Source organism: Nicotiana tomentosiformis, chromosome 12 (assembly GCF_000390325.3).
Source record: "Nicotiana tomentosiformis chromosome 12, ASM39032v3, whole genome shotgun sequence".
In the NCBI taxonomy this organism is placed as follows: Eukaryota; Viridiplantae; Streptophyta; class Magnoliopsida; order Solanales; family Solanaceae; genus Nicotiana; species Nicotiana tomentosiformis.
The window spans coordinates 105,319,349-105,345,610 of NC_090823.1; the positions used below are offsets into that span (position 1 = coordinate 105,319,349).

Genomic DNA, 26,262 nt, shown 5'->3' on the forward strand with positions numbered 1-26,262 from the left:
GAAACAGCCTATGAAACAACATCTCTACTCTCACAAGGTAGGGGTAAGGTCTGCATACACACTATTCTCCCCAGAACTCACTTTGTGGGATTATACTTTGGTGTTGTTGTAAAGTCCTTTATCATCGAGTGAGCCATCATAATTGTTTCGTACTGTCTCTACCACCGGTCGCCTTTCCTGAAATGTTAAAATTAAGATGCATCTTTTTTTAGATCAAAATGAAAATTCTTCACATCTTCTGAATTACTTTGTCGTCCACTGAAATGGATATATTACAGCAGCTTTGTGGCAGTTGCCATAAGCTGGTATATGTAGCCCTTATTTGACACTTTCTCTCCCACCCCTCCCTCCTTTATATTTTTAAGGTAAATTCTCCTTGTGAGTTATTACCTTTGAGAAGTTTAATCCTCGAAGTCTTGGGATACAAAAATCAGATAAAGTTCAATCAAACTGACAATTATCCGTACAACATATAGCCATGATCCACAAATGAAGAAACTTGAGAAGAAAAGTTAGAAGGACGTGGACAGTATGAATTGCATGGCTGGCACAATATGAATACTATAAAATAGTTAGTGAAGCTTAGCTATCAATTTTAAGTCTGTAAATAGGTAAAGTTGGACCATCCAATCATCTAATCAATCAAAACAACTATCAATCCAATCATTTCCATTTCAGTCCCTCTCTCTCTCTCTCTCTCTCTCTATATATATATATATATATATATATATATATATATATATATATATATATATATGTCATATTACTTTTATATATTCCAAGCTTTCTTAGAACTTTTCTTACCATAAACTAGACTAGTGTTAGTTATTGTTAAGTCAAATTCTGTCACTAATTTTTAATATGTCACTTTCGCTACTGGGAGTTCATAGTTGAGAAGTAGAATCTCCATTATGTTAGTTTCTAATAACAATTGAGAATCGTTCAATGATATTTCGAGTTACCATTCGATCTGATTCATTACCATTTTGACCATCAACAGTCCTTTAAAAATAAATATCACTACCCACCAGAACTGTGGCAAATTCAAAGGGAAACATTACATGTGTACAAATCTTCAATTAATACGCTAACCACCAGCATATTTTCCCACTGGTACTTCTATACAGAGCTGTTCAGAGAAAAGCTCTAAAGCAACACAAAAATAAAACCACATACACATCCTATCTCTTTCATTTTTTTCTTGCTCTTCTTTTTTTTTCGTTTTCCAATTTCTTCTTTTGTCTTTGTGAAAGAATTGTATGTTCCTAGAATTTCCTAATGGAAATAACCTTCTGACCAACCATTTTAGATGAATCAATTTTGGTGATGCATTCCCTATCAGCCAAACTGTAGCAGCATGTTTGATTTTCCACAAGCATGTCCAGTTCTAGCAAAAGTTATAATTTACACCCTGAAATTGAAATATTTCCAGAAGATTGATCAGAAATCTGTGTACGATTGAACTGCACATGATATATATATTTTTATGTCGCAAGCATCAATTCCCAACAGAAACACATGTTGATTTTAATTAGAATCAAGATGCATGATAAAAACATAAAATGATTTGATTATTATATTATTGTTGTTGTTCATGTTGTTGTTACTATGGATTTTATCATTATCATTGTTTTTGTTGGTATATGAACAAAAGATATAATACTGATTTGTTCATACAGCTACCGATAAATACATGTATACTCAAAAACAGAAATACTCACTTGGGCTCCTGCAAGGAGATGACAGTTTCAAAGGCACCAGCCAGTGCTCTTACTCTGTTCTTTCTTTGCTCTCGAAGCTTACTTGCAGTCTCTTCTATCACATCATTGGAGACCACAGATTCCTTCTTCCCTTGCACCACTTGACGTTGAGGTTTTGATGATGCCACAGTAGTACTAGTCTCCTGCACTGCTTCACCTTCCTTTCCTTGGTTTCTTCCTTTATCCTCTTCTTTTTCTTGTTGGTTCTCATCCACTGCTTTTACTGTGTTCTCTTCAAGATGAAGTTCATTAAGTTCATTGGTAATTGCTTCTGGTTCTTTAGGGTTGCTGGTGTTGGTTTCTTCAACTAGGTGTGCGTCTTCTGGTTCTTCCATCTTACTGATTTCTTGGTTTTCCACAACTATTTCAGCGTTGTTTTCATTTCCGTTATGCTCTTCTTGATCTTCAATGGCTGAATTGTTTTCTCCTGCATCAGTAGCAGCAGTTTCACTGTTGTTAATGATCACGTCACCTTCAGTATCAGTGACCAGCAATTCTTGATCATCTTCTTGCTCTGATAGTTCAGCTTGAGGAATAACTTCCTCAGTTGCATGTGGAGAATCAGTTATTTTTGATTCTTTAGGTGTTGATTCATTATGATCTTCCTGATCATTTCTCGATTTAGACGTGTCATCTTGCCCAGTTTCAGCCTGAGGAATAACATCCTCAGCTGCATGTGAAGAATTAGTTATTGGATCTTTTGGTGTTGAACCATTATGACCATTTTGATCATTTCTTGATTTGTGTGTGTCATTATGACTAGTTCCGCTGGCCTCCTGTTTCTTGGAGATGGTGCCGGTGGCTGTAGTCTTTATGGTCCCTGGTCTAGCATACATGCTGGTGCCACGTTGTTTACCGGTAGTCATATGAGATGCTCTAGATAATTTATCCGAAAGGGGTTTTTGGGAAGTTGAACTAGTCTTGCCCGAGAACGATGAGGATGACTGAAGAATTCTCTCTTTAGCAGTTTTTTGCAAAGCAGCAACAGGAGGCTTATCAAACGATCTTATTCGAGTTAGGGTAGGCTTATTGTGAATGTTGGGGTCATTGGATGAAGACATTGTAGGCTTGAGATAGTTAGGAACATTCTTGTTTGAGGTGGTTGAATCTGCTCGTTTCCGCACCGGAGAGTTTGTATTTGATGAATTGGGACTTCTCAGATGATGAGCAATTGGATGTGAAGGAGATGTCCCTCTCTTCTCCTTTCCTGGTGGAGCAGTGTCCTTTGCCCGAGTTGCCATTATATTCTTTGGCTTAACAAGATTTTGAACTTGTATTTTGCTGCAAAAGAGTAGTACTTAATAGGTTAGAGTCATAAAATGGACTCTTCGACACAGGCCCCTCATGCATTACATTTTTCTTTGTTTTCACTCTACTGTGTAAGTTTATTCATATTGTTGTCCCAAGTACGAATAAAGGAGGCTTGCTGTAAGTTGACAGTCAGTCGGCATAAAACTTGTCTGTTTATAATGAATTCTCACAATACTCTACTAGCTTGGATTGATGTCCTATTGTTGTGTGTCAATGTTATTAGGTGTACTTCTTCATACTCATAAGCTTTTTTGCTTGTTAGAAATCCTAAGACTGGACATTGAAATATACTGATTGCCACCTTTGTAACATTTGCTTAAATTTGATATTTTACCTCATGCTCTTTAAGTTCTAATCACCACTAATCTCGTAGCCCTTCTAAGCCTGGTAAATTCAAATAGATCATCATCAACGTCATAGAGAATGAGAATTTCTCCAATTTAATGCAGAAATATTAGATTGTTTCCTTATAATTATTCTGACCTTTGAGAATACAACCAAAAAAAAAACACCTCTACATAGTGCACAGATTAACAAAATGTATATGGTTCTATAATTTCCACATCTCTTTCCAGCCAATTTACTATGTAGCTTAGACTAAGTAGCCCTTAACACAAAAAAATGCACATAAATCAAACACAGAAAGGAGAGATATATACTGAAGAAAACTGAAAAATGAATAATGACAGTGGACCCTCTGGTAGAATATCTGCCGTCATCATTAGATTCAATGAAATGACAAATGCACTACTCAAAATCTTAGCCAAATTTCTACAATAATTGGAACTATCAATCAACTTCTCATGAACTTAGATCCCCAAAACAATCTTGTGCTCCTCAATTTTCCCCTTTTCTTATTAATATTCCCTTTTCTTTTCTTATCCTAAACCATATAATTCCCATCCCCCTCCCCCACCAAGAAAAAAAAGAAAGAAATATATCTGCCAACCAAAAACTTTTTTGTAGAAATATGTTGCTCATAATATACCGAGAAACAGCTACCAACCGCATAAGAACAATCTTTAAGGAATACTTCAAGAGAAATTATACATAATAAAGAAAATTAATAAAAGGTTCATCTGGACAATCATGATTTAATACTATATCCTACATTCTTGAGATCATATTATCATGGAAACAGCAAACATTCAACAAAAGAAATCAGTGGGAGGGAACAGAAAGATAAGTAGAAAGGAAATGGCACCTTATATCAAAGATTATGATCCATAGCCTGCAGTAGTATATATAGGCGATTGTTAGGGAGTAGAAACTAATGGATTTTTGTGAAGACAAGAGTTTATAAGTAGGAAGGTAGAGAAAGAAAGTGAAGAATGGAGAGACGGTTTAATGAATTTGGAAAGAGTTATTTTTGGTATTTTGGTTGTTATTTTCTGTAACGCAAATTCTGGACAACCCAAGGTTGTGGAAGCACATAAACACAAAGATGTGATTATCATTACAGCTCAGGAGAATATTAAATATTATTAATTTGGTAATTTCTAGAAGGAATATCTCCTTCCTTTTTTTTTCATTGAACTATATAAAAAAAAATTAGTTTGTTGGTATAGCTTCTTAATTGGTAATGGGAAGCACAACAAGGCATAGTGCTCTACCTGCACTTTCCCTCACTCCTTAATCTAATTTTATGCATTAGTTTGTCAACGACGATTGAGATGGTAAACATTGAATAACAAATAGTAATCTTTTTTAGTACTAACTTTCGAGCTGATTGGTAGTGTTATATATTTTGGACTTCTTCTCCTTACAATTTTGACTTTATAAAAACTGTATTATCTACTAATTAAGAAAGTGACGGGGAACATAAAAAGTTTATCATAAACTTTACGTCTATTCTAGATTTAACCTAGCTATTAAAATAATGAGTGCACAAAGAATGAGACAACTGATGCAATTTTTCGTTTCTATGGTTCCCTTTTTCTTGTTTGGTCTTTGCACTGCACATTGTAAAAGAAAACTAATCGATCTTTAAAGTTAATTTAGATGCTAATTAATTAACCTTTTCTGAAAATAGAACTATAGAATTTAAAAGCTAAAAAAACTCAATATCACAAGTAAAGATAGCTAGCCCCAAAAAGGGCAAATGTAGGCGTTTGGACATGATTTGATTGAAATTTGAAAACCTAGTTGAAGTTTGTGACTGAAAACTTGAAAAAATTTGAAAAACTTCTAAAACTTGTTTTTAAAGCTTCAAATTATATATTTTAAGTTTGAAGTTGAAACTGCAATCATCACTCCGGACTTCAAAGAAAAAGAGCAATAAATGACTCTAATAACACCCACAAAGAAGCATTGCCAAATAATGGCAGTCCATACAATCACTGTATAATGTTTAGCTTCTCCGAGGTTAAATTGTTTTGCCTCCCTTGACATTGCCTGCAAATTTCGATCAATATGTTAATCTTTGCTCTTTAAACAAATTGTCTATAGCCAAAACAAAATTGAAACCGAGGAAGTATTTATGATACATCATATTTAGGTAAATTTGTTCGAATCTAGTACTGTTCCAGTTTTCATATACTTTTGACGTATTCAAATTTAATATAACATATCGTGTACTAAAAATGTCTCAGTCAACCCAAACCCATGATCTTGATATGCATGCCTAATTTTAAAAAAGAGAAAAGGCATAAGTTTCCCTTAAACTTATCCGACAAAGTCATTTAAACACTTTAACTTTACGAGCGACCCATTACCCCAATGTTCTTGTTTGAAGCGAATTTATTTACTCCCTAATATGTCACAATCATATCCGATCAAAACTGTATTTTACACACGCTGACACATGTCATTACCATTTTTTTCCTTTTTAATTTTTTTTCACTAGAATAAACCCTTCCCCTCACTCCGCCCCATTTGTTTCACTTTTCTTCCTTCCGGCGTTTGTCCCCCTTATGTAGACTACTCGAAATAATATAAAAAATAATAAAAGAATTTGAAAATTAGCTACATCTAAATAGGAACCCGTAAACTATTTGTCAAGCCTATTGATTTTATAAGAAAAGTTCATATGTTGATGATTAGAATGGAAAATGCCATGTTATTGTTCTTTATAGCTTCTCATGTTCCATACCATGATTAATCTTTGGAGGTTGTTTTTGGAATTAAATGTCAGATCTGAAGGGCATATTTTAGCTAAGTCTTTTTAGGTTGAATGTTGCAGTAATTTTTGAAATTTGGGTATTGAGGGAAATGAGGGAGACTGGCAGCGAAAGGTCCAATGATGGAATTGAGAATGTAGGTTGTTGGTGGAGTTTGGAATTTTAGTTGATGGAGATGATGAAAATGGGAGTGAAAGAGGTCGGGTGGTGACAATAATTTTCCGGCCAAACACCGGCCAAATCTTGTTCGGACAATTATGGTGGTTTCACCATTGAAGACCACAAAACTTAAGATTAAGGAGAACAAAAAAAGAAGAAAAGGACAAAAAGAAAAAAGAGAGTAAAGAACAAGAAAAAATAAAATATGCAAAATTATTAAGAAATAATAATTAAGTATAATTAGCTAACAACACCCAATTGAAACATGACACGTGTACATATTAGTTAGTTTTTCACAGTTTCTTGCTTTCACGCGCGTGAATATAATGTGAAGACACATTCTTTGCCAAGTCACCTTTTAGGCGGTAAATAAATTTGCTTCAAACAAGAACAGTGGGGTGATGGGTCGCCCGCAGTGTTTTAAAAGGCGTGGGCGTAAGGCGAGGCATTTTACATATGCCTCGGCGGGGCGTAAGCCCCATAGGTATTTAATTTTTAATATTTTATAAAATAATATAATGACAATAAATATTTATAAACAGGTAAAATTGCATAAAAATTGAAGAAAACTATATATATGTGTGTTCCATCCCCACAAAAAATTAATCAAAACAATCTATTATACGTTACTTGCAAGCACAAGTAATTTGAGTCTAAAAGAATAAAATTTTCTATATGGAGAAACAAAAAAGATGATTAACCTGCAATTTGAACTTTGAATTTGCTGCTATGAAGAAGAATGTAGTTCTCTTTGTATTTGTAAAAAAAAAATATTCATTACTTTTGGGAGATATTAGCAGACTAGCGGACAAGATAAAAATTTGGAAAAATCATGAATCAGGGCTTAAATCAATTTAAAAGGTCTTTACTTTTAAATTTAATACTTTTGAGTTCCTTTTTAAATCTTTTGAGTAATTACCAAACTGACTTTTGAGAATTTGGGTATTATATGAAGGACTAATTCAACAAATTTTATTTTAATTTAAAAAAGTCTCTGAGCTTGTTCCTTACTAAAAAAAAACGTGCCTCAAACGTCTGGGCGTACGCCCCGAACGTCCGGGCGTATGCCCCAAATTGCGGGGCGTACGCTCCAAATTGTCGGACGTACGCCTCTTGAAACTTTCGCCCCACACCATTGCCCTGGGGCGTTTTTGAAACGCCTCGCCCCAGAAATACCTTTTAAAACAGAGTTCGCCCGTAAAGTTAAAATGTGTAAATGACTTTGCCGGACAAGTTTAAGGGGCAACTTATGCCTTTTCTCTAAAAATGTATTCCATGACAAAGAGTTTTCATCCCTCTATGGGATATGAATAATTTAGGGTTTCGAGCTAGTTCCTTCATTAATGTCCTACGGCTAATTAAAGTCAAACTCACATCAACTCATCACAAGCTTTGTTCTGTCGCTTGTCATTAAGGTCAGAAAACTTTATGAGAATTGAAATAAGAATAAATAAACGAAAAAGAAGAAAAAGAAACAATAACAAAAACAAAAGAGTCTCCAACGTAGATAAGAGAAGTTGATAGATTTTGTGACTTGAAGGCCATATGGATCTGATGGTAATTAATACCAAACGAGAGAAATATATTACCCGTTCTGTAATTTATCTTGTCATGAAATTTAAGAAAGAAAAATAGTTTATGAAATTTGGGTCCTAAACATGTTATATAATATTGAGATTTTTTTCGTTCTTATACAATATTTGAAACTTATTTACTAAAATTATCTTAATTTTGTATATTACCCGCCCTAAATAAGGATTACTTACAAATTATATACAACTAATTATTAATGCCTTATATTAGTAGATTTAGTTACATCATTTTCCTATTTTCTCTCCACACCTCTTTCAATAAGCACTTTCCTTTCCAAATTCAATCAAATAGAGGACCGCCAGAACCATATGAGATAAAATCTACTAATAGATTTTGAATCAACAGTTTGTTCCCCTTTCAAGAAATGTAGGAAAACTTGAAAAAAGAAAGAAATAGTAGAACAGGTAAAGACATTGATGAGAATATTTACCACATCTCCAAACATTTCAAGAAATTATCTATACAAGTGATAAGCGAACCTTTCTCCACTTTTGACAGCCAAACCAGTAACGACTTCATCATTGAGTCCAAGGTTCGAGACAATATCCATCATCCCAGGTATAGAAATCTATAAGTAGATCAAGCAAAAAAATTATCAGAGGAATAAATAGAAATTAAGTAAACTGCATACATTAAGAGGTGAAGTAGCTTTTATTTTGTTGCAGACTATACTTTCCACGAACAATTTTCATTCGATCAGATTTGAAGTCTATAGGCTGAAACTTGTATATCATGAATCAGTGCTCATGAGTCAATTTGGAATTCACTCTCTACTTTTCTTTCTTTAACAAATCGAATAAAAAAAGAATAATGTATCATATAACAACATACAAATTTAAAAACAAATTTCGTATAAATTTAATACAAATTTAATATATTTACGACAACATACATTCTAAAGATATATTTCATACAACTAATTATATAGTATACAAATTATTTACAACTTATTTACAACTTTCATACATTATATTTACCCAACTAAATACATCTATAACATCATACAACTTAAATACAATTTTCATACAAATTTTATGCAATATGTCTTCTGTATGTATTTTATAAAAGATTTGTGTATATTTTGTATGTAGTGTGTTCTTCTTCCTCTCTGAAATTTCAAACAAAATTTCCTCTTTTAATACAATTTTGATACATATCAACAACTTTATGTAAAAAGATAGTATTTATAACTTAAATACAAATTTTATACAACGATTCATACATTATACAACTATTTTTCAACTTTCATGCAACATTCAAATAAAAAATTATATAACTACAAGAGAATACAAATTAAATACAATTTACATACAATTATAATATAACTTTAATACAATTTGGTAAGTATATTGTATGTCGTGTGTTCTTCTTCTTCTTCTTCTTCTTCTTCTTCTTCTTCTTCTTCTTCTTCGAGTTTCAATCTGAAATTCAGCCAAAATCAAGTCTAATCTTTACCAAATACCCTCAAAATTGAGATATAAACTCCAAACAATATTCCCAATTGTTTGCAACAACATCCAATCCAAATAAATAATGGTTTTGAAAACCAAATTCAAATTCAAAGCTTCAAAGATTTTTAATGGCTGTCAATGGTGGAGAGTCAAACACTTTCAATATTTATTGATTGACAATTTCAATTTGAACACCAATGGTGCAACATGAAAGGAAATTGCTAAATTAAAACTCTATAGTAAAACGATTGGAATCCATTGATGAATTTCATTAAAAATATATACAACATGAAAGGATAAAAAGTAGAGAACATCAAAGTAAGAAAAATTGGGGAAAGAACAGAGAATGAGAGATAGCGAGAGAGAGAGAGAGAGAGAGAGAGAGAGCATGGATGGGAATAACTGATTAAACCTAATTTGTATATAATTGGCAAATTGTACATAGCCATATAATTAAATTAAAACTTAATTAGGGGGGTAATAAAATTTTATATGTAGTATATGGAGGTAAAAATTCCTATAATATGTGTGTCTTTAAGACTTTTTAAACTTGTAATTTTAAACTTGCATAACAAGAATTTTATATTAAGATAAAACAAGAAGTTTAAAATTAAGTACTTTCAAATGCAGAAATGTGTCATTAAAGGTTTTAATTATTTACTCTTACAATGTAATTTTTTTATCAACTAATGTATCTTATTATAAATAACTTAACTATGTAAACAAATTTGTTTGACGATGCATAGAATTTAAACCCACAAAACAAAAGTGCCACATATGCGACGGAATGAGTAAGATGCATGGGTAGAAATGAGTTACAAGGGAAGAAAAAAAATACCTGAAAGTCGTTATTGGCGATCATTCCTACAGTACAAAAAATAGTGGCCGCAAAATACATGACTATCTGAATCTCTAATATCAGTGTAGCAATAACAACTTGTTTTGCCTTCAAATAAATCAACTCAATACAAGGCAAAATGACTTCATACAAAGCTGCTCCCACAAGTATCATCATAAAATCAAGAATATATGTCACGACCCAAATTCACGTGACCGGCACCCGTCACACTATCCGACCTGAGCGAACCAACCTATATGATGCACCCAAATCATATGCATGAAAACCAATTTAACTGCGGAAGCTCTTTGAAAGTTTTATGTATTTTCAAGTTAAACAATAAAATATTTTTCCAATTCAACAATACATAAAGCTTCTCATAATCATAACAATGAGACTAACTAAAATAAGTATCTTTCATGTATTTCATGTACAACGCCATTACTATAACTTTTCACAATTATCTATGGAGCCTCTGTACCAAAGAATAGAATTAAACACTTGGGCTAATACCCGACTAGCATAAATTAAGAAAACAACATGATAGCTACCACAAAATAGGAGTGGTGCCTCACCATATACCTCAGGAAGAGAGTCATCTTAGCCCTGACTGCATGCCACGTATCATACCTCATCCTGAAACATGTAAAATAAGTGGAGCCTTGGAGGGGGGCTAAGGGCTGAATACACCACAACGGTACTCAATAAGTGACATAGACTCTCTCTAACTCAAATTCTTGGGACAAGATTTTACAAAAATTATGCAACCAATATTAGACATAAAGTGATACACAGTTATATAAATCATGCTCTTTATCATTTTAAATAAAAGACAAGTGAAATGTTAGCCTTGCTATAAAGTTTTAGAATATCTCTATCAACCCAAGATTTTAATAGAAAACATATAAAACCATTTCAATCTCATTAAGTCATCGAAATCATTTTCGGCTCCTTAGGCCTAAACATAAAAAAATTCTCTTTTTCCTTTCACCGGAAATACTATACCGACACTGACATAATGAACAACTATTATGTGATCATCCTAGCAACAAATATTTTTACCTACTTGTCTGGATGGCTTCCCGTAGTGCCGTACGAATCGACTTAACTTCATTACTTTAAGTAATGATCATCTGCCCTCTAAATGGGGGACTTTATCCCACAAACCTCGACTTTGCCTTGGAATATTTCCCTACACTGGCACGTGTAGTTTTATGGTAACGAACTCAACATTCGAACCAATCTCGGTGGTCTCCATTAGTAACTCCCAAAATATTTGACATATCAAAAATAGATTCATAGAATAATTGCCTCAAAGGGTTCCTTTTTATCAAATTATAATTTTCATAGTCAATCTAAACCATTTTAACAAAATTAAATGAATATCCTTTTTCATGTTAAAGTCTTTACCAACTAACATCAATCTAAAGATACAACAAGTGCTCCTTTGTTGTAATTTCAAAAGATAAACTTTTTCATGAAAACATATATTTAGCACTCAAGCATTTTATACTCTTATCAACAAATAAGTTTTAATAAAACTTAAAAGAATTTCCTTAAGTGTCATTTTGCCAACAAGTTTAAAAAACAAGATTCTTATAAAATTACATGACACTTCATAAGCAACAATTTAGAAACACATGGTGATATATTTCTCGCTTGTCCTCACAAGTACGGATGCATATTTACAAATAATACAATATATCAACTTAATACATGCTTTTAAAGAGAATCCCTCAAGAACAGTAAGTCTTAATCAACTTACCTCAACTTTCAAGCTCCAAAAAATACTACAATTCTTCAATTGATTAAAATGCTCCAATATTGCCCACAATTCAGTATCTACCATTAGATATCCCAACTACATCAAAATAAATTGTGAAAAGATTCATAAATATCCATTTAGGCTTCACAATTTGACAATAAGCCTACAACCATACCAAAATATCCAATAGGCTCACCCATTAGCCTATTCAATTCCATTCTTATCATTTAATACTCATTTGGAGTCATTAATATTTAATAACACTACATTAATTATCCAACATCATCAAGTCACTATTCATTGTCTTCTCCAACAAAACCTTAGGTTCAAGAACACCCATTTCAAGAACTAGTGTTGCATCTTGCCCAAATGGAGATTCCCTATTTAATTCGTTCATCAATTAAGTATCAAGTCTATTGGAATAACTAGAAACTCAAAACAATTTTATTTATATCAATTCATTACTATTCATCTTCTTCTTTGCCCAAAATATCATTTTCAAGGCCCACCCTTAGGGTTCATACAATATCTCATTACAACTTCAAATAAAACTCATAAAGATGCTACCCATACTCCAATATGACATATATCTGAAACTCAAGTGAAAGGATTACCTCTTGGTGGAAGAATCTCACTTTTCCTCTTTTTGATGTTCTTGAAGATTCAACCCATTTTTTATGAATTTGATCCATAATAGTGTTAGTATTATCACTAAATGATGTAATATAATCATCCTTGTACCAAAATAAGTTACCTCGAAGTGTATCCATGGTGGAAGAGCTTCCCCTTCTCTCTAGAAATCAATTCCAAGTTGAAGAACTAACTCTATCTCTTTCTAAACCCCGTATTTCTATATTTTAAAAATGGGTCTGATGGGTGCGTCTCCTGCGTAGGCTACGCACAAAGGCTACGCAGGGTGGCCTTACATTCCTCTTCAATTGGTACCTGCCGGATTTGCCTATACATGGTGCGTAGGCTACGCTACTATGTTGCGTAGGCTACGCAAGACTCGCGTAGTTGTTCCGCTACCCTTTAGTAAAAAGGTCATAACTCCTTGTAAAGTCCTTCAAATGACGAATGGTTTGAAGCATTAGAAACTATACACATAGACCTTTAATTTGATATGTCATAAACCATATAACTCTTCATATCTTGAGATTTATGCTCGTTTGAAGTTAAATCTTGTGTGAACTCACTTGAAACTTTACCCCATCATATAGTTTTCAACTTGTCTTAGTTTTAGAGCTCTTCTTGGATCATAAACTATTTTTAATGCACCTCATACATATATTATAATTTATCATTCATACTATTAGTCTTGTTCATACTCGAATTAATATATTAGAACCCACCAATCTTCTTAATGGTCTTAAAACACTTCGAAATTTTTCGAAATATTACAATATAGGCTTTACTTGTCACACTCTCTGGCCTATCACCATTAGATCAAACACCCAACAAAACAGCATCAACTGTCAAAAGAAGCAATGCATTGATAGAGTAGAATGTGAACTTCAGTTTCACTATGAAGAAAGCACCTACTGACGTGAAGCAAGTTGAGCCGCAAGAAGAAGTGAAGAGGTTGACATGACTCGCCCTAGATAGGATAAACAATATTAAATCGTGATGTTAAATAAGGTCCTCCAAATGATTTAAAATGCCCAAAGGATTTTAAATTTTACACGTTTTCAGTATTTCATGTTAATCTTGAAGTAATGATATAATCAAGGTTATAGAACCACTTGTATTTATTTGCAATAAAGACACATGTGGGAAACCGACGACAAAAAAAGTACATATACTAGAATAACAAATAAATGGCATAATAGCATATACTCATACTTATACCGTTTTGATATTCCGGTCCTCTTACTTCATAAGTTTTCATTTATACTTCTTAACTTGATCAAAATTAATATTTTAAACATTTCTGACCGTTGACCAAACTCATGCTGCATTTATTTTGATGAGTGGGATAAAGAGTGTGAATACTAGCTTTTAAAAGCGAGTGAGAAATAATCATTTTTGTTTAAATAATAATAAAATCAAAAGAAAAATATAAGATGAAAAAGAAAAGGAAAAGGAATTAAAAAAATCCCCCACCCCCCATGCGTCTTCTTTTCCTCCTCCAACCCCCTTCCACCATTATTCTGTGCCCTGCTCATAGAGCGGATAGCCACTGCACCGATGATACTACACTACATTCGCCACTGCTCCTTCGGCAGCCCCTTTCTCCTCTTCAAATCTTCTTCATCCCTTCTCTTTCTAGCCCTCTCCTTTTTTTTCGCTCATTCTCTATTATTTTCGCCTTCCCACCACCATTAAACATCTATGCATCAGAATCACAAATGGAGACTGTCGTGCTACCATTAGGGACTTACAAACCGGAGATTGAGATTGGGATTGGCGTTGCGGTGAATTGTGCCGCAACGGTGAGAAGAAATCTTCGAGCGGCGGCGATGGTTGTTGTTGTAGTGATGATTCGTTTTCCTTTTCAAGTGGGGCCGGTTTAATTACTGGAGTTGGCTTCTCCAATGATTTCGTTGGAAGACAAAGCAAACCAAGGCAAAAAAGGAAAATAACAATTGGGAGAAGATAGCATTGTTCACAAAACTTAAATTCTTAAAACGGAAGGAAAAGGATGATTTTTTTTTCTATAGGTGGATGACTTGTCTTTGAATGGCTGTCTCGTTTTATTGAAGACTATCACCATTTTGTGTATTTTGTGATGGCTGTCATTGCTCATATAGCAGATAGCCATTGGAGGTGCTGGGTCTAAGCTTGATAGCATATAAAGCTAATGATGTGGCAAGAGAAAATAATTAGGATTTTTTTCATAGATAGTACCATATAATAAAAAGTGATATGGATATGATGTGTCATCCACCGTCAAGCAAGTTAGGAACTTTGGAGGTGCTTAAAACATTAGGTTTGATGTGTCTAGATGAAAACCTATGAAATAGGGGAACCGGGATATCAAAACGATATAAGTATAAGTATTTCTTAGGGTATTCTGCCAACAAAAAAAAATAAAAAGTACATATGAAAATTTAGGACTCATATTGATTAGTTTCTTTTGCTAATTTCAAATTGAATGTCTGGTTGTATTTATAGTAATGCGAAGTTTTATGTAAGTACTAAACATTATATTCCATTAGTTATACAAAATTTAGTTTTTTGGGGACCATTTGTTCTTGTAGAGCCAACCCAACGATCCTTTAATTATGTACTAGACAATTTCTCTTACAAGCCCTTAAAAGACAAAGATCTCTTTAATTGCTTGATAACTTTTTCTTCTTCTCAATCATTCAAACGACGAAACACCTAGAAAATTTTACGATTACAGCAAGCTACTTATTGAAACACTTTAGAAAAGCTTTAGTTAAGGAAATGAATATGAAAGCATTCACCACAAAGCCAGAAAATGGCCTGGGTTTATTGGTTCATATGGCGAGAGCAATTAAGTACAAAAAAAGGAGAAAAGTTCAAGAATAGAGAAAAAGAGAACAGGAAAAAATGATGTGCAGGAATCCACAAACCAACCCCAGATGAATTTGTACACAGGGAAATCCCAAATCTAGGTTGGATATCTAAAATTCTGAAACTAAGATGGGTTTTTCGACGACTCTGATGGAGCTGCTGCAGCCTTACAGATAGGGCACCAGTTCTTGAGCCCAAACCACTGCTTTATGCACTCCAAATGATAGCCGTGCTCACATCCCAAATTCCCTATTTCATCTCCAATCACATACTCCTCCTGCAAAACATATGATTGTCAGAGTGCTTAGTAACTGGATTCATTTGGACTAAGATGAGCTCAAATACAGCAACACGGTCAAGTAAGGATTCCTATAGCCGACCGCAACTTGTTGAGGATTCATATATCAGCTATGTAGAATGCTAGAAGCTTGGAACTGTCGACAGAATCATTAGAGCTGCCTAAATTACTCTGAAAAAGTGAATGGACCCCAAAGTTGAAACATCAGAAGCATTAATAAGAGTTTGAGATTCGATCTTTCAAACGCCATTACGAAGTTCTATGAAATGTCTTGGAGATCAAGGAAAGAATTCTTCAAAAGAAATCCACCAGCTTTAAAGCTTTAATAAGGTCCTCAAAAATAAACTACGTAAGTTAGTCGAGATACGCGCAAGCTGGCTCGAACACCACGGTTTAAAAAAAAACTAGTAAGCACGAGAAAAGTTAAGAAGGAATTAGAAGAGGCAACTACTTGACTTGTCAAATAGAGATCAAAAGCAAAAAAATTTGCCATTACTGTTTCAGAAGGAATTTGATAAGGTAACATAGAATCTTACTTGACTAAACCTGCCTAACCAAAAAAGATTGAAGTGTGTTATCTAATAACTCGGCCTCACTCCACTAGAAAAAATATGCCATAGGCAAAGGAATATGCAATCCCATAAATCTCGAAAATGAAAAGGCAAACCTTCGAATAATGAACTAAATAGCAAACATGCTTAAAGTAGGAAGAAGACCTGACAAATACTGCACTTGATGTCATCTCCATCCCCATCAGCTTCAGATGTTTCTGTTTTTGAAGCTATACCCTGATAAATGCTTTTCCGGAGGCACTTTGATAGTGCTTCCTCGGGCAGAGCTGTACTAACAGAGCCAATCCTCTCCTCAAGAGCTAATAATTCCTGTTAAACAAGCAATAAATCATTTTTCAGACAGTGTGGAAGATATCATGCTTGACAATAGGAACTATCTTCTCCAAAACCTGGAAAGCTATTGTTTCTTTGCCCAAAGAAAATTTTAATTGAGGTACTTTCAGCTAAGAAAACTTCAGATGATAACCCTCGATCATTCTTGCAAAAAGAATACTGTTGAACATTTAGTCATAAACTATTTTCCATTCTCTCCCAAATGAATGATGGGATTCACGAGGACTAAGTTTCTAAAATATTGATCTGACTTAGGATATGGATTTTTCATATTTTAAAGATAAACTTAAAAACTAGTAACGAGTACTATAAAAATTAATAAGTTTATCAAGTGTTTTGAGGAAGTCATAGTCGAAGAAACTGTTGTTTCACTCTTTAAATAGTAATAGTGTCTTATAAGTTGTGAGAGAAGAAATAGAAACAAAATACTGACCTCATAGGACATGTCATCGATATCTAATCTCATCCCTCTATGCTGGTCATAGAAGTTAAGGCCACTGAGGAACAAATTGGTCTCCAACGCAAGTAGTCTCTGTAGATAGAAAATAAGAGCTTATTCACAAACCCAAATAGGAAATTCCCAGGTGAAGAGAAATAAATCAACACAGACTACCTCATACGATAACTCTTCATCTTGTTCAATTCTCTCAAGTGCCAGCAATACCTGTAAAGTAAAGCAAGACCGATATATTTAAATATCAGTAAGCTTTTGGAAGTAGGTTAAATCTGAATTCCTCCAGGAAAATACCTGCGCTACTCCATCCATGTTATATCGCTGCAATGCATCACGGTTCATAAATCGGTTAATGCCGACTTCAGCAGAAATGAAGGGCACTACACCAGGTAACTCATCATCATCATCATCGTCATCGTCATCATCGTTTCTGGGTAAACTATAAGCACTATATTCACTTGATGAAGAATCTGTGAAAAATTGACGGGACGAACTAGGATTATCTAGAGTTGGAGTTTCAGGCTGAGGTAAATTTTGGCTTAAGCCAGAAGACTTAGTCTGCAATGACTCCTGTAAAGAACCCCGCAACCTAGTATTCACATTCATTGACCTGCGGGTCCTAACTGATAGAGCACGATTACCCTCACCAAAATCCGAACTTCTACTACTCCTTGAATCAGAGATGGAGATTCCAGTAGCAGGACGAATGACACGTCCTTCATTTGATGATGCGCCGCTCGTTTTCTTCCCTTTAGATGATGAACTGCTTTCACCTTCAGCATTTCTCCTCTTGACTGTGTCCCTTCTACTAATACTTGATTCTGATGATGAAGATTTATATGGGAGGACATCCGATACAGAATTGCAATTCAGATTTCTCAACCTATATCCCTCTCCACTACTACTGCCGCCCCTTGTCCCAGCACTAATGGATTTAGATGATGAAGAAACAGAGGAATCCATTGGACTCTTTTGGTTGAAAGAACCATGCATGTGACCAAATATTTTTCGAGGTCTACTGCTCGATGTTCCACTAGAGCAACCAATTTCTGCTAATCTAACCTTGCTGGATCCAGTAGCTTTTGCTGATGACTGCGTCTGTTTTAGAACTACTGGCTCTTCATGTAAGGAACTGGTATCTGATTGCTTATTCTCAATGTTAGACAACGATTTTCTATGAGATTCTTTGCATGACCTTCCCGCACTACTCATTGCAGAAGATGTCACAGATGAACTGCCAATGACTTCCTTCCCATTTGAAGAACCGAAAGTAGGCCTTAGCTGTCTGGCTTTCTCCATGCCTCCAACTCTGGAACTCTTCATATAATTCAGTCGGCCAGTACATCCAACTCGAGTGCAATACTGAACATTTTTATCTTTGTTGTCAGCAGTCTCCCTCAAACCTCTTCTCGGGCCAACAAGGCCATTAGCAGCTCTTTTAGCAGAATATTCATCCATGTCTTACACGAAGCACCATTTATTTCTGTGTAAACCATATAGTCTAAAATTAGTATTATCGATAAGGCCTAACAATAGGAGGTTTATATATGCATGAAGACATTTCTTTTGCAGCTACGACAACTCTCACAAGAGAACAGGTGATCAACAAAATAGACTTCTGGGTTTTAGGTGATCACGTTATCACAACAAAATACTAAAGTAATCTCTAAAATTTCAGGAAAGATCAAGTTCAATTGTTCAAAGTACTGTTAGCAATTAGCTAAGAGAAACTTCACTGATGTCAAGTAGACATCTGGCTGTTAGGTGATCAACAAGAAAAAGCTTCAAGCATAAATAAATCAGAATTATAGCACTTAGTTTTATTCATAACAGTTACATATGAGTTTAGATGACTAACACTCTCTCTAACTCATAATATCATCGAAACACCTTTCCTTGGAGTTCTCTTTCAGAACTTATGAACCTTCTTTAGAGGGTAACTAATAGTACTGAGACAACCAAAAGCCAATTCCTCTTTCTTTTTTTGTACATCTTTTTGCATATAAGCACATCAAATTGGTAATTCACACATCAACATATGACCTAAATTCTACGAAGACGCCATAGCTAAAACAATAAAAATGACAAGAATCATTTTACTAAAGCCCACTAGTCCTTTTAAGAATATTTGATATGAGGATACTTGACTCAAAATGAAAGAAAATAATGCAATCCAAGAAAGTAACATAAATAATAATCTAAAAGAATCATCCAAAAGAATTAACAAGAATACAGAAGGGACAAATAAGATAGCAACATAGTAAAAAGGCCAATAGCAACTCATGAAATTAGAACACTAACCCATAAATAACTTGAAACAAAAGCTATCACGAAGCTTCAAACAACAAAAGTAGATACCAAAATTTTCATCAGAGGCACGTAAAGTTTGTCAATCAATAAAAAAATACTAAACACATACAAAAACGTTTAATCCAAATAAAAATGACCAACAAGAAAACAATCAAAGTGGGAAGGAAAAAAAAATGAAATGAAAAGTAAAGTCACTAAAGGAAGTCAATCAGGGTAGCAAGAGAACATCCAAATATAAATAAAATAAAAAATCACACCAAAAGAATTGCAAAAAAAAATGGTTGAAAATCAATTTTCCCCACTCTAACTTCGAGAAAGTGATTATAGCACCATAATCAGCCAAAAGAAAATTGAGGAAAAAAACGTTTCAAATTTCTTTTTTGACTCTTTAACTTCAAAACCCAATTCAAGCAATTAAAAAAAACTGAATTATAGCACCAAAATCAGCCAAACAGAATATTGAGAAAAACAACTGAAAATTCTTTTTGGCCTCTCTACTTCCAAACCAAATACAAAAACTAACAAGGAAATGAATTATAGTATCATAATAATCAATCAAAAGAAATTAAAATTCTTATTTCTTCACCTTTCTCCTCTTCTGTTCTTGTGGAAAATATGTAACAAATAAACTGGAGAAAAAAAATGTTCTTTTTTTCAGAGAGAAATGAGAGTATGTAGGATCCGAAGTTGATGAAAATGAAGACTAAATATAGAGAGAGAAACTAATCCTCAACAAACAAATGCTGAAATGCCGTACTGCCAATTGAGTCTTGGGAAGAAATATCAGTCGTTGGATCTAATTTTGTTTGGAAAGTTAAAAATCGACGGCTGTCCATGACTTATTCATCACGTTTCAATAGCTCTGCCGAAGTGCTTGACTTGTTCTTACTTTGGTCTCCTAACTTGGCCCAACTTCTAAAATTTGGAAAAGGGTACTTTTCAAAAAAACTACTCATTGATAAACAATTTGTGTTTGGTTAATTAATTTAAAAAATATTTTTGAGCTATAATTAATTTTTGGCCAAACTTTTGAAAACTGTTTTTAAGTGTATTTTTTTCAAAAGTGTTTATCATAAAAGTATTTTTGAAGAAAAACTACTTTTTCTGCTTCTCCTCAAAAGCACTTTTTTTCATCTAAAAGTTTGGCCAAACACCTCAAATTTTTGGCCAAAAGTGCTTTTGGCAATAAAAAAAAATACTTTTGGCAACAAAAAAAAAAGCTTCGCCAAATAGGTTATAAATATTTTCCCTCAACCAAAACAATAAAAATATAGAAAACTTGTAAAATTCATATTCCAACTTTTGAATTTTGAATTTTGAAGTCTAATTTCATATTAAATACAAAATATACTAATAGTGTAAAAAATTATTTACACTGTTAGTACATATAACTTAAATTCAATTATAAATATAACTCCTCTTTTGATATTGAATTTCTAGTTAGGAGTGCTATTAAACTTCAAATAAACTAAAATATATTTTAATTAAGAAGCAACTTGTATATATAGTACAACTCCGTCACTATATGTTTCCATCAAATAAATTAAGAAACAATATATTCTTACTACAATAATTAGTCACTGGATTAAGTATTAATTAATGATAAATATTTGAGGAATATTATATGTTAGCACTTTACGGTTAAAAAATTAGGCCTTTCACAAATGAATACAAAATAGACAGCGTTGTTTTCAAATGAAAGAGAATTAAGGGAATAACAATTTGTGAAATAAAGAATTAAGACTGAAAACCAAGAATAAGTGAAGCAATGAAGTTTACCTATCTATTTCCAAAAGAAATTTTTGAGGATTTTGAGGGTCAATAATGTTAATTAAGAAAAAGGTTGTATAATTTACATAAAAAATTTTAAGCTAGCTATGGGCATTGGAGGTGCACTGATCACACCGATAAAATCCGACCATAATTAGTTTGCTTTGGTTTTAACTAAAACAAATCAAACATAAACCAAACCAACCCGATAGTACATTTATATAAGTTTTAAAATATTTTATAATATAAATATTTATTATAATATAATTTATAAATATTTCTTAAATTTTTTTACAGTTTTATCTTTTAACGTGATATTTCAAGTTTGGACTTAATTAACATTCTTGAATGGTAAATAAATTTTATAACTCATATATGTAGTTGTCTACCCGAAAAATGGATAGAGTTAAATTTATATGTAGTTCCGAGGATATGTGGCGTAACTTAACACAAAATGTAAGGATAAATAGAAATGTAAATATAGATTGCAGAGAATGCGAAATAGATAAGGTTGTCAAGAACAATGAATCTTAGGATTCAACAAATAGAATTAATCTAAGAAATCTAAAAGAACGATTCTTTACTGTAGAAGAATATAGCGCTTTTATTACAATGTAAGCCTGAGAAAACTTGTTTTACATAAATGGTAACCAAGCCCTTTTATAGTGGAGGGATTTGGCTCTAAGCATAATAAAATAAACATTCAGTGGGAGACCCATAATAAGTGAGCTTTTCCATAATTTCTGTCAAGATTCTCTCTAGTGAGATTGCAACGGCTTTTGTCTGCGAGCTCGATCTTACTTAGAACCCTCGATTTTGGTTTGAGCTTGATTTCGATTCGAGCTCTTGATCTTGGTTCGGGCCCGATCCTGGCTCGAGCCCTCGAATTGATTCGAGGTCAATGTTGGTTGGTCTCTGGATTATCAGCACGATGGATCTACCCTGCCTCATGGTTCTATTTCGATTCGAGCTTGATAATGATATCGAACTCGACACGGATCGGCCTCCCCGGGTTCGAGGTTAGTTTGTTTCACCTTCGGGATCTTACTTCTATAGATCATCGTTCGAACTCGATCGGACGTGCTAAGGCGAAATATATTTCGACTGTATACATATAGTCCCCTCGTTTCTCAGAAAGAATGTGGCGAGAAACGATATGATTTTTTAACGGATCGATCGGATTATAACCTGACGTTTCCATCGGTTTCGACCATGACGCATCTGGTAGCTGTCCCGTCGGTTTAGTCTTTCAAGGCATTTAATGCATGTCAGGCGGTGGTCGGCCACCACTGATATTGAACCGCCATCGCTTGAACCTATAAATAACCCTTTCTTTTATCTTTTACCACTTTTACATCTTCTATCTTACAAATTTCCCAAGTTCTTCTTCGTACTCTCCAACTTACCAGTAAATCTGTGATTTCTTTCTGCACAAGCCCCTCCTCAATTTTACCAAATCTTTGTCATTTTTCTCTATTCCTTGCTTCTAAACTCGAAAATGGCGAAAACGTCACAAACCATCCCTCCGAAAGAGAAAACTTCATCTTCACAGTGTGCCGCCGATGATATGCCGGCAGAACCACGGCCTGAGGAGTGCATTCCTAGGGCGTGCGTCCTTACTTCTGATTTCAAGGTCGATAAAGGATCATCGGTGCCTGGTCGATATGAACCGGTATCGAGGTATATATGTTCGATAACCGAGAAACACCTCCAATAGCTAAAGAAAGATTGCAATTGGGATAAAAAAGAAATAATGATTCCTTCTTCTGACGAAGATATCACTTCGCACGTGAGATGGTTTTTGAATATGTATTCTTATCCTTTCATATTGGGTCCCCTCGATTCCGTTATCATTGATTTCTATCGTCAATACCAAATAACCCTAGGCCAGGTCCACCCTTCTTTTTGGCAGATCTTATCCTGATCCGATATTTCGTAAGCAAAATCGAGGGGATGTCGTTCACCCTCGACCATCTTATCCGATTATACCGTCCTCGACTTTTTCGAGGAGGGTTAATAAAACTTCAGCGTCGGGCTACCAAGGCTCTATTCTCGAGTATTGACGAGGACAGGGACCGGGGTTGGATGGGCAGGTTCGTTCGAGTAAGGACTTCAGACCTGATTCCGACTGAAAAGATGCCTTTTCCCGATGAGTGGAATATGAAACGTACGTGTGATCTTGCTGTTACTTCTACTTTGTTCTTTCATTTATTCTCTCATCGACACTCCTCTTTTTGTGATGTAGCGGTTCCCTGGATGCCCGGAGCAGTTCCCGATCTCAAAAACTAGGTACGAGCCCTTGTTTCGACCTCCACATATGCCGAGCGCTCATGGCGTGATTTGTCAAAGGGTCGGTGGGAGGCCAAAAATCACGGTAAGCTCATTTTTCGTACTCTTTGATGATCCGAACGAGGTGGTTTTCAAAATATTTTATTAAGGTTTTTCATATGCAGGTTTGGGTAAAGACGCAATTTTGAGGCCCTTGTCCAATGAGCAGGAAATTCGGCCTCTGTCCCAAAACCGGTGAAGGAAAATAAAAGGAAAAGAGCCTCTGTTATCGAAGATCCAAAACCGAAGAAGAGGATGGCTCATAAGCCGAACAAGAATGTCATTCCTTTGATCGTGGAATCCGTTCTGCGTCTAAGGGATGAAGATGAAGAAGAAGAAAATGATGAGTCCGCGCTAGTGGTCTGAATGAAGAGAACCACTGATGCCTCATCGGCGGCTGGATCGATGATGCTCCATGAGGCTCCACCTCGAACTGAGGATATATCGGAGAAAGATTCGGGTAGAGTCCCCGAACTATCGGATATCGAAGACGCATCTCATCGGAGTTAACGGGCAGGGGATATGACCGAAGGGGCCCTCGAACCCCTTCGAACCGAGGAGAATGCTCTAGGCGATTCATTTGGGGCAGCAGCAATCGAGGATTCACCTACCTTTCTCGCTTTTTCCGCAGGGGTGATTCAGAAAGCTCAAGCTCTGGGAACCCTCGATCTAGACAGGCCTCACGATGAAGAAGATCCCTTTTGTGACCTGTTTACCGGCATTGAGGACGTTGCCGGTGCTGGTGAAGAATCAGATCTTTTTCACGGATTGCGGCAGGCTTTGAATCAGGTGAGCTTTTAAAATTATTTCGTCGGTATTATCTTTATGTTCATATTTCATTAACTTCGCTTTTTGTTTCTTTGTAGGCAGTGGCAGTTCATCGAGAACAATGTTCTCGATCCCAAAATGAGTTACATCGATACGAGGCCGACCTATAACGGGCTACTGACGAGAGGAACTCCCTTAGACTTTTCTTAGGGCAGAGAGAAGAGGAAATAAAAGACCTTCGAGCTGAGCTGGCCAAGGCTTATCGAGATCAGACTGATTTGTCTAAGCAGGTAATGATGCTTTTGAAAGCCTATGGGCTTGATACCGGAACGATAGCTAACATTTCGGTCTCACAGCTGCAGCAAAAAATAGAGATGATCGGGAAGCTTCGTGAGGAGGTCGACGTGATAAGAACGGAGTCTTTACGGTGGAAAGAAGGTATGGACCGCTTTGCTGCAGAAAAAAAGACTGCTCGAGCCCAGTTATCATCGTCTGAAACCCAACTTCAGAAAATGAAGGAAAAAGGCCTGGTTCAAGCAAGAAGAATTGAGGAGCTTGAGGCTCGGTTGGCCTTTGTACTTGCCAAGGCCGAATCTGATGCCGAAAAGGCAAAGGCCGATGCAGATGCGCTCGTGGCCGTCTATCGGGCCGATGCTGAAGCTGCCCAAGTCTAGGCAAGAGAGTCAGCCGAGTCTGCCGATACTCGAGCACATTGGGTCGCCGATCTTGCTAAGTGCCGATCCCGAAGGGAAACTCTCGAGGAGATCCATGCTCGTGGTTTTGATCTCGCTGAAGAGATAAAAAAGGCCAAAGAACTCGAAGTCGATGCTGAAGCTCTGGTTTCTGATGGCGATGATGATAACGATGATGATGATGATGATGGAAGCAAGAGCGGATCCGAGAACGGGGGGAGCCTGATAAATAAGAGACCGCTCCTGACCGAGAAGTTTAGTTCTTAGTTTTTACGTTGTAATCACCCATGCAGATAAATTTGTATATAGATATATCCCCTTTTTTGCCGACTTGCTTCTGTTTTTGTTTCCTGTCTTGTGAGGACTTTATTCATGCCTTATGAATGTTTTCACAATGATTTAAACAACTTAATCAAATTTGGACTTCGTAGTCTCTGTAACCGAGCGAGCGCTTACTCAAACTTGTAGCGATGTAGCCCTTAGGCTTATTAGTTGAGTCAATGATTCGAGCTTGAAGAAATATAGACCGTAGGCGTAATGGTCGAATGAGTGCTTGATCTAAATCGAAATAAAAGTAGCCCGTAGGCTTAGTAGTCGAGTGAATGATTCGAACTCGAAGTAATATAGCCCGTAGGCATAATGGTCCAGTAAGTGTTTGCTCGAACTCGAAATAAAAGTACCTCGTAGGCTTAGTCGAATCAATGATTCGAGCTTGAAGAAATATAGCCCGTAGGCGTAATGGTCGAGTGAGTGCTTGCTCGAACTCAAAATAAAAGTAGCCTGTAGGCTTAGTCGAGTGAATAATTCGAACTCGAAGTAATGTAGCCCGTAGGCGTAATGGTCGAGTGAGTGTTTTCTCGAACTCGAAATAAAAGTAGCCCGTAGGCTTAGTCGAGTGAATGATTCGAACTCGAAGTAATGTAGCCCGTAGGCGTAATGGTCGAGTAAGTGTTTGCTCGAACTCGAAATAAAAGTAGCCCGTAGGCTTAGTCGAGTGAATGATTCGAACTCGAAGTAATGTAGCCCGTAGGCATAATGGTCGAGTGAGTGTTTGCTCGAACTCGAAATAAAAGTAGCCTGTAGGCTTAGTCGGTCGAGTTTATCTTAATTCTGATTGCATAATAAATCTCAAAATAGAGGAATTTTCCTTGGATATAAGATGCCGATAAAGAAGAGAACTTTCTTCGCACGTTATTACACGCCTGGGTTCGGGCCAATCTATATGAGCATGGTTCGCTTCGACCATTTGGCTCTTACAATT

At 35.3% G+C, this 26,262-nt stretch overlaps 2 protein-coding genes across 4 annotated transcripts; both read right to left on the reverse strand.

Annotated features, from left to right (window-relative positions):
• Positions 1-984: 984 nt before the first annotated feature.
• On the reverse strand, positions 985-4,436 carry LOC104095876 (suppressor protein SRP40). 3 transcript variants are annotated; one of them, XM_033656026.2, is made up of 4 exons: positions 4,276-4,436; positions 3,406-3,455; positions 1,722-3,041; positions 985-1,411 (listed from the first exon to the last, which is right to left on the reverse strand). In XM_033656026.2, the coding sequence occupies exons 2-4, from the start codon at positions 3,408-3,410 to the stop codon at positions 1,405-1,407; spliced, it is 1,332 nt and encodes a 443-aa protein (XP_033511917.1). In that variant the 5' UTR covers positions 3,411-3,455; positions 4,276-4,436; the 3' UTR covers positions 985-1,404. The 3 variants fall into 3 exon arrangements, with proteins under 3 accessions (XP_033511917.1, XP_070047589.1, XP_018626203.2); XM_070191488.1 differs by lacking the exon at positions 4,276-4,436 and adding an exon at positions 4,183-4,197; XM_018770687.3 differs by lacking the exon at positions 3,406-3,455 and having other exon boundaries at positions 4,276-4,435.
• Positions 4,437-15,350: 10,914 nt separating this feature from the next.
• On the reverse strand, positions 15,351-20,196 carry LOC104095875 (E3 ubiquitin-protein ligase MBR1). The gene is made up of 6 exons (XM_009602113.4): positions 20,030-20,196; positions 17,428-18,616; positions 17,293-17,343; positions 17,113-17,211; positions 16,491-16,655; positions 15,351-15,753 (listed from the first exon to the last, which is right to left on the reverse strand). The coding sequence occupies exons 2-6, from the start codon at positions 18,589-18,591 to the stop codon at positions 15,601-15,603; spliced, it is 1,632 nt and encodes a 543-aa protein (XP_009600408.1). The 5' UTR covers positions 18,592-18,616; positions 20,030-20,196; the 3' UTR covers positions 15,351-15,600.
• Positions 20,197-26,262: the final 6,066 nt, after the last annotated feature.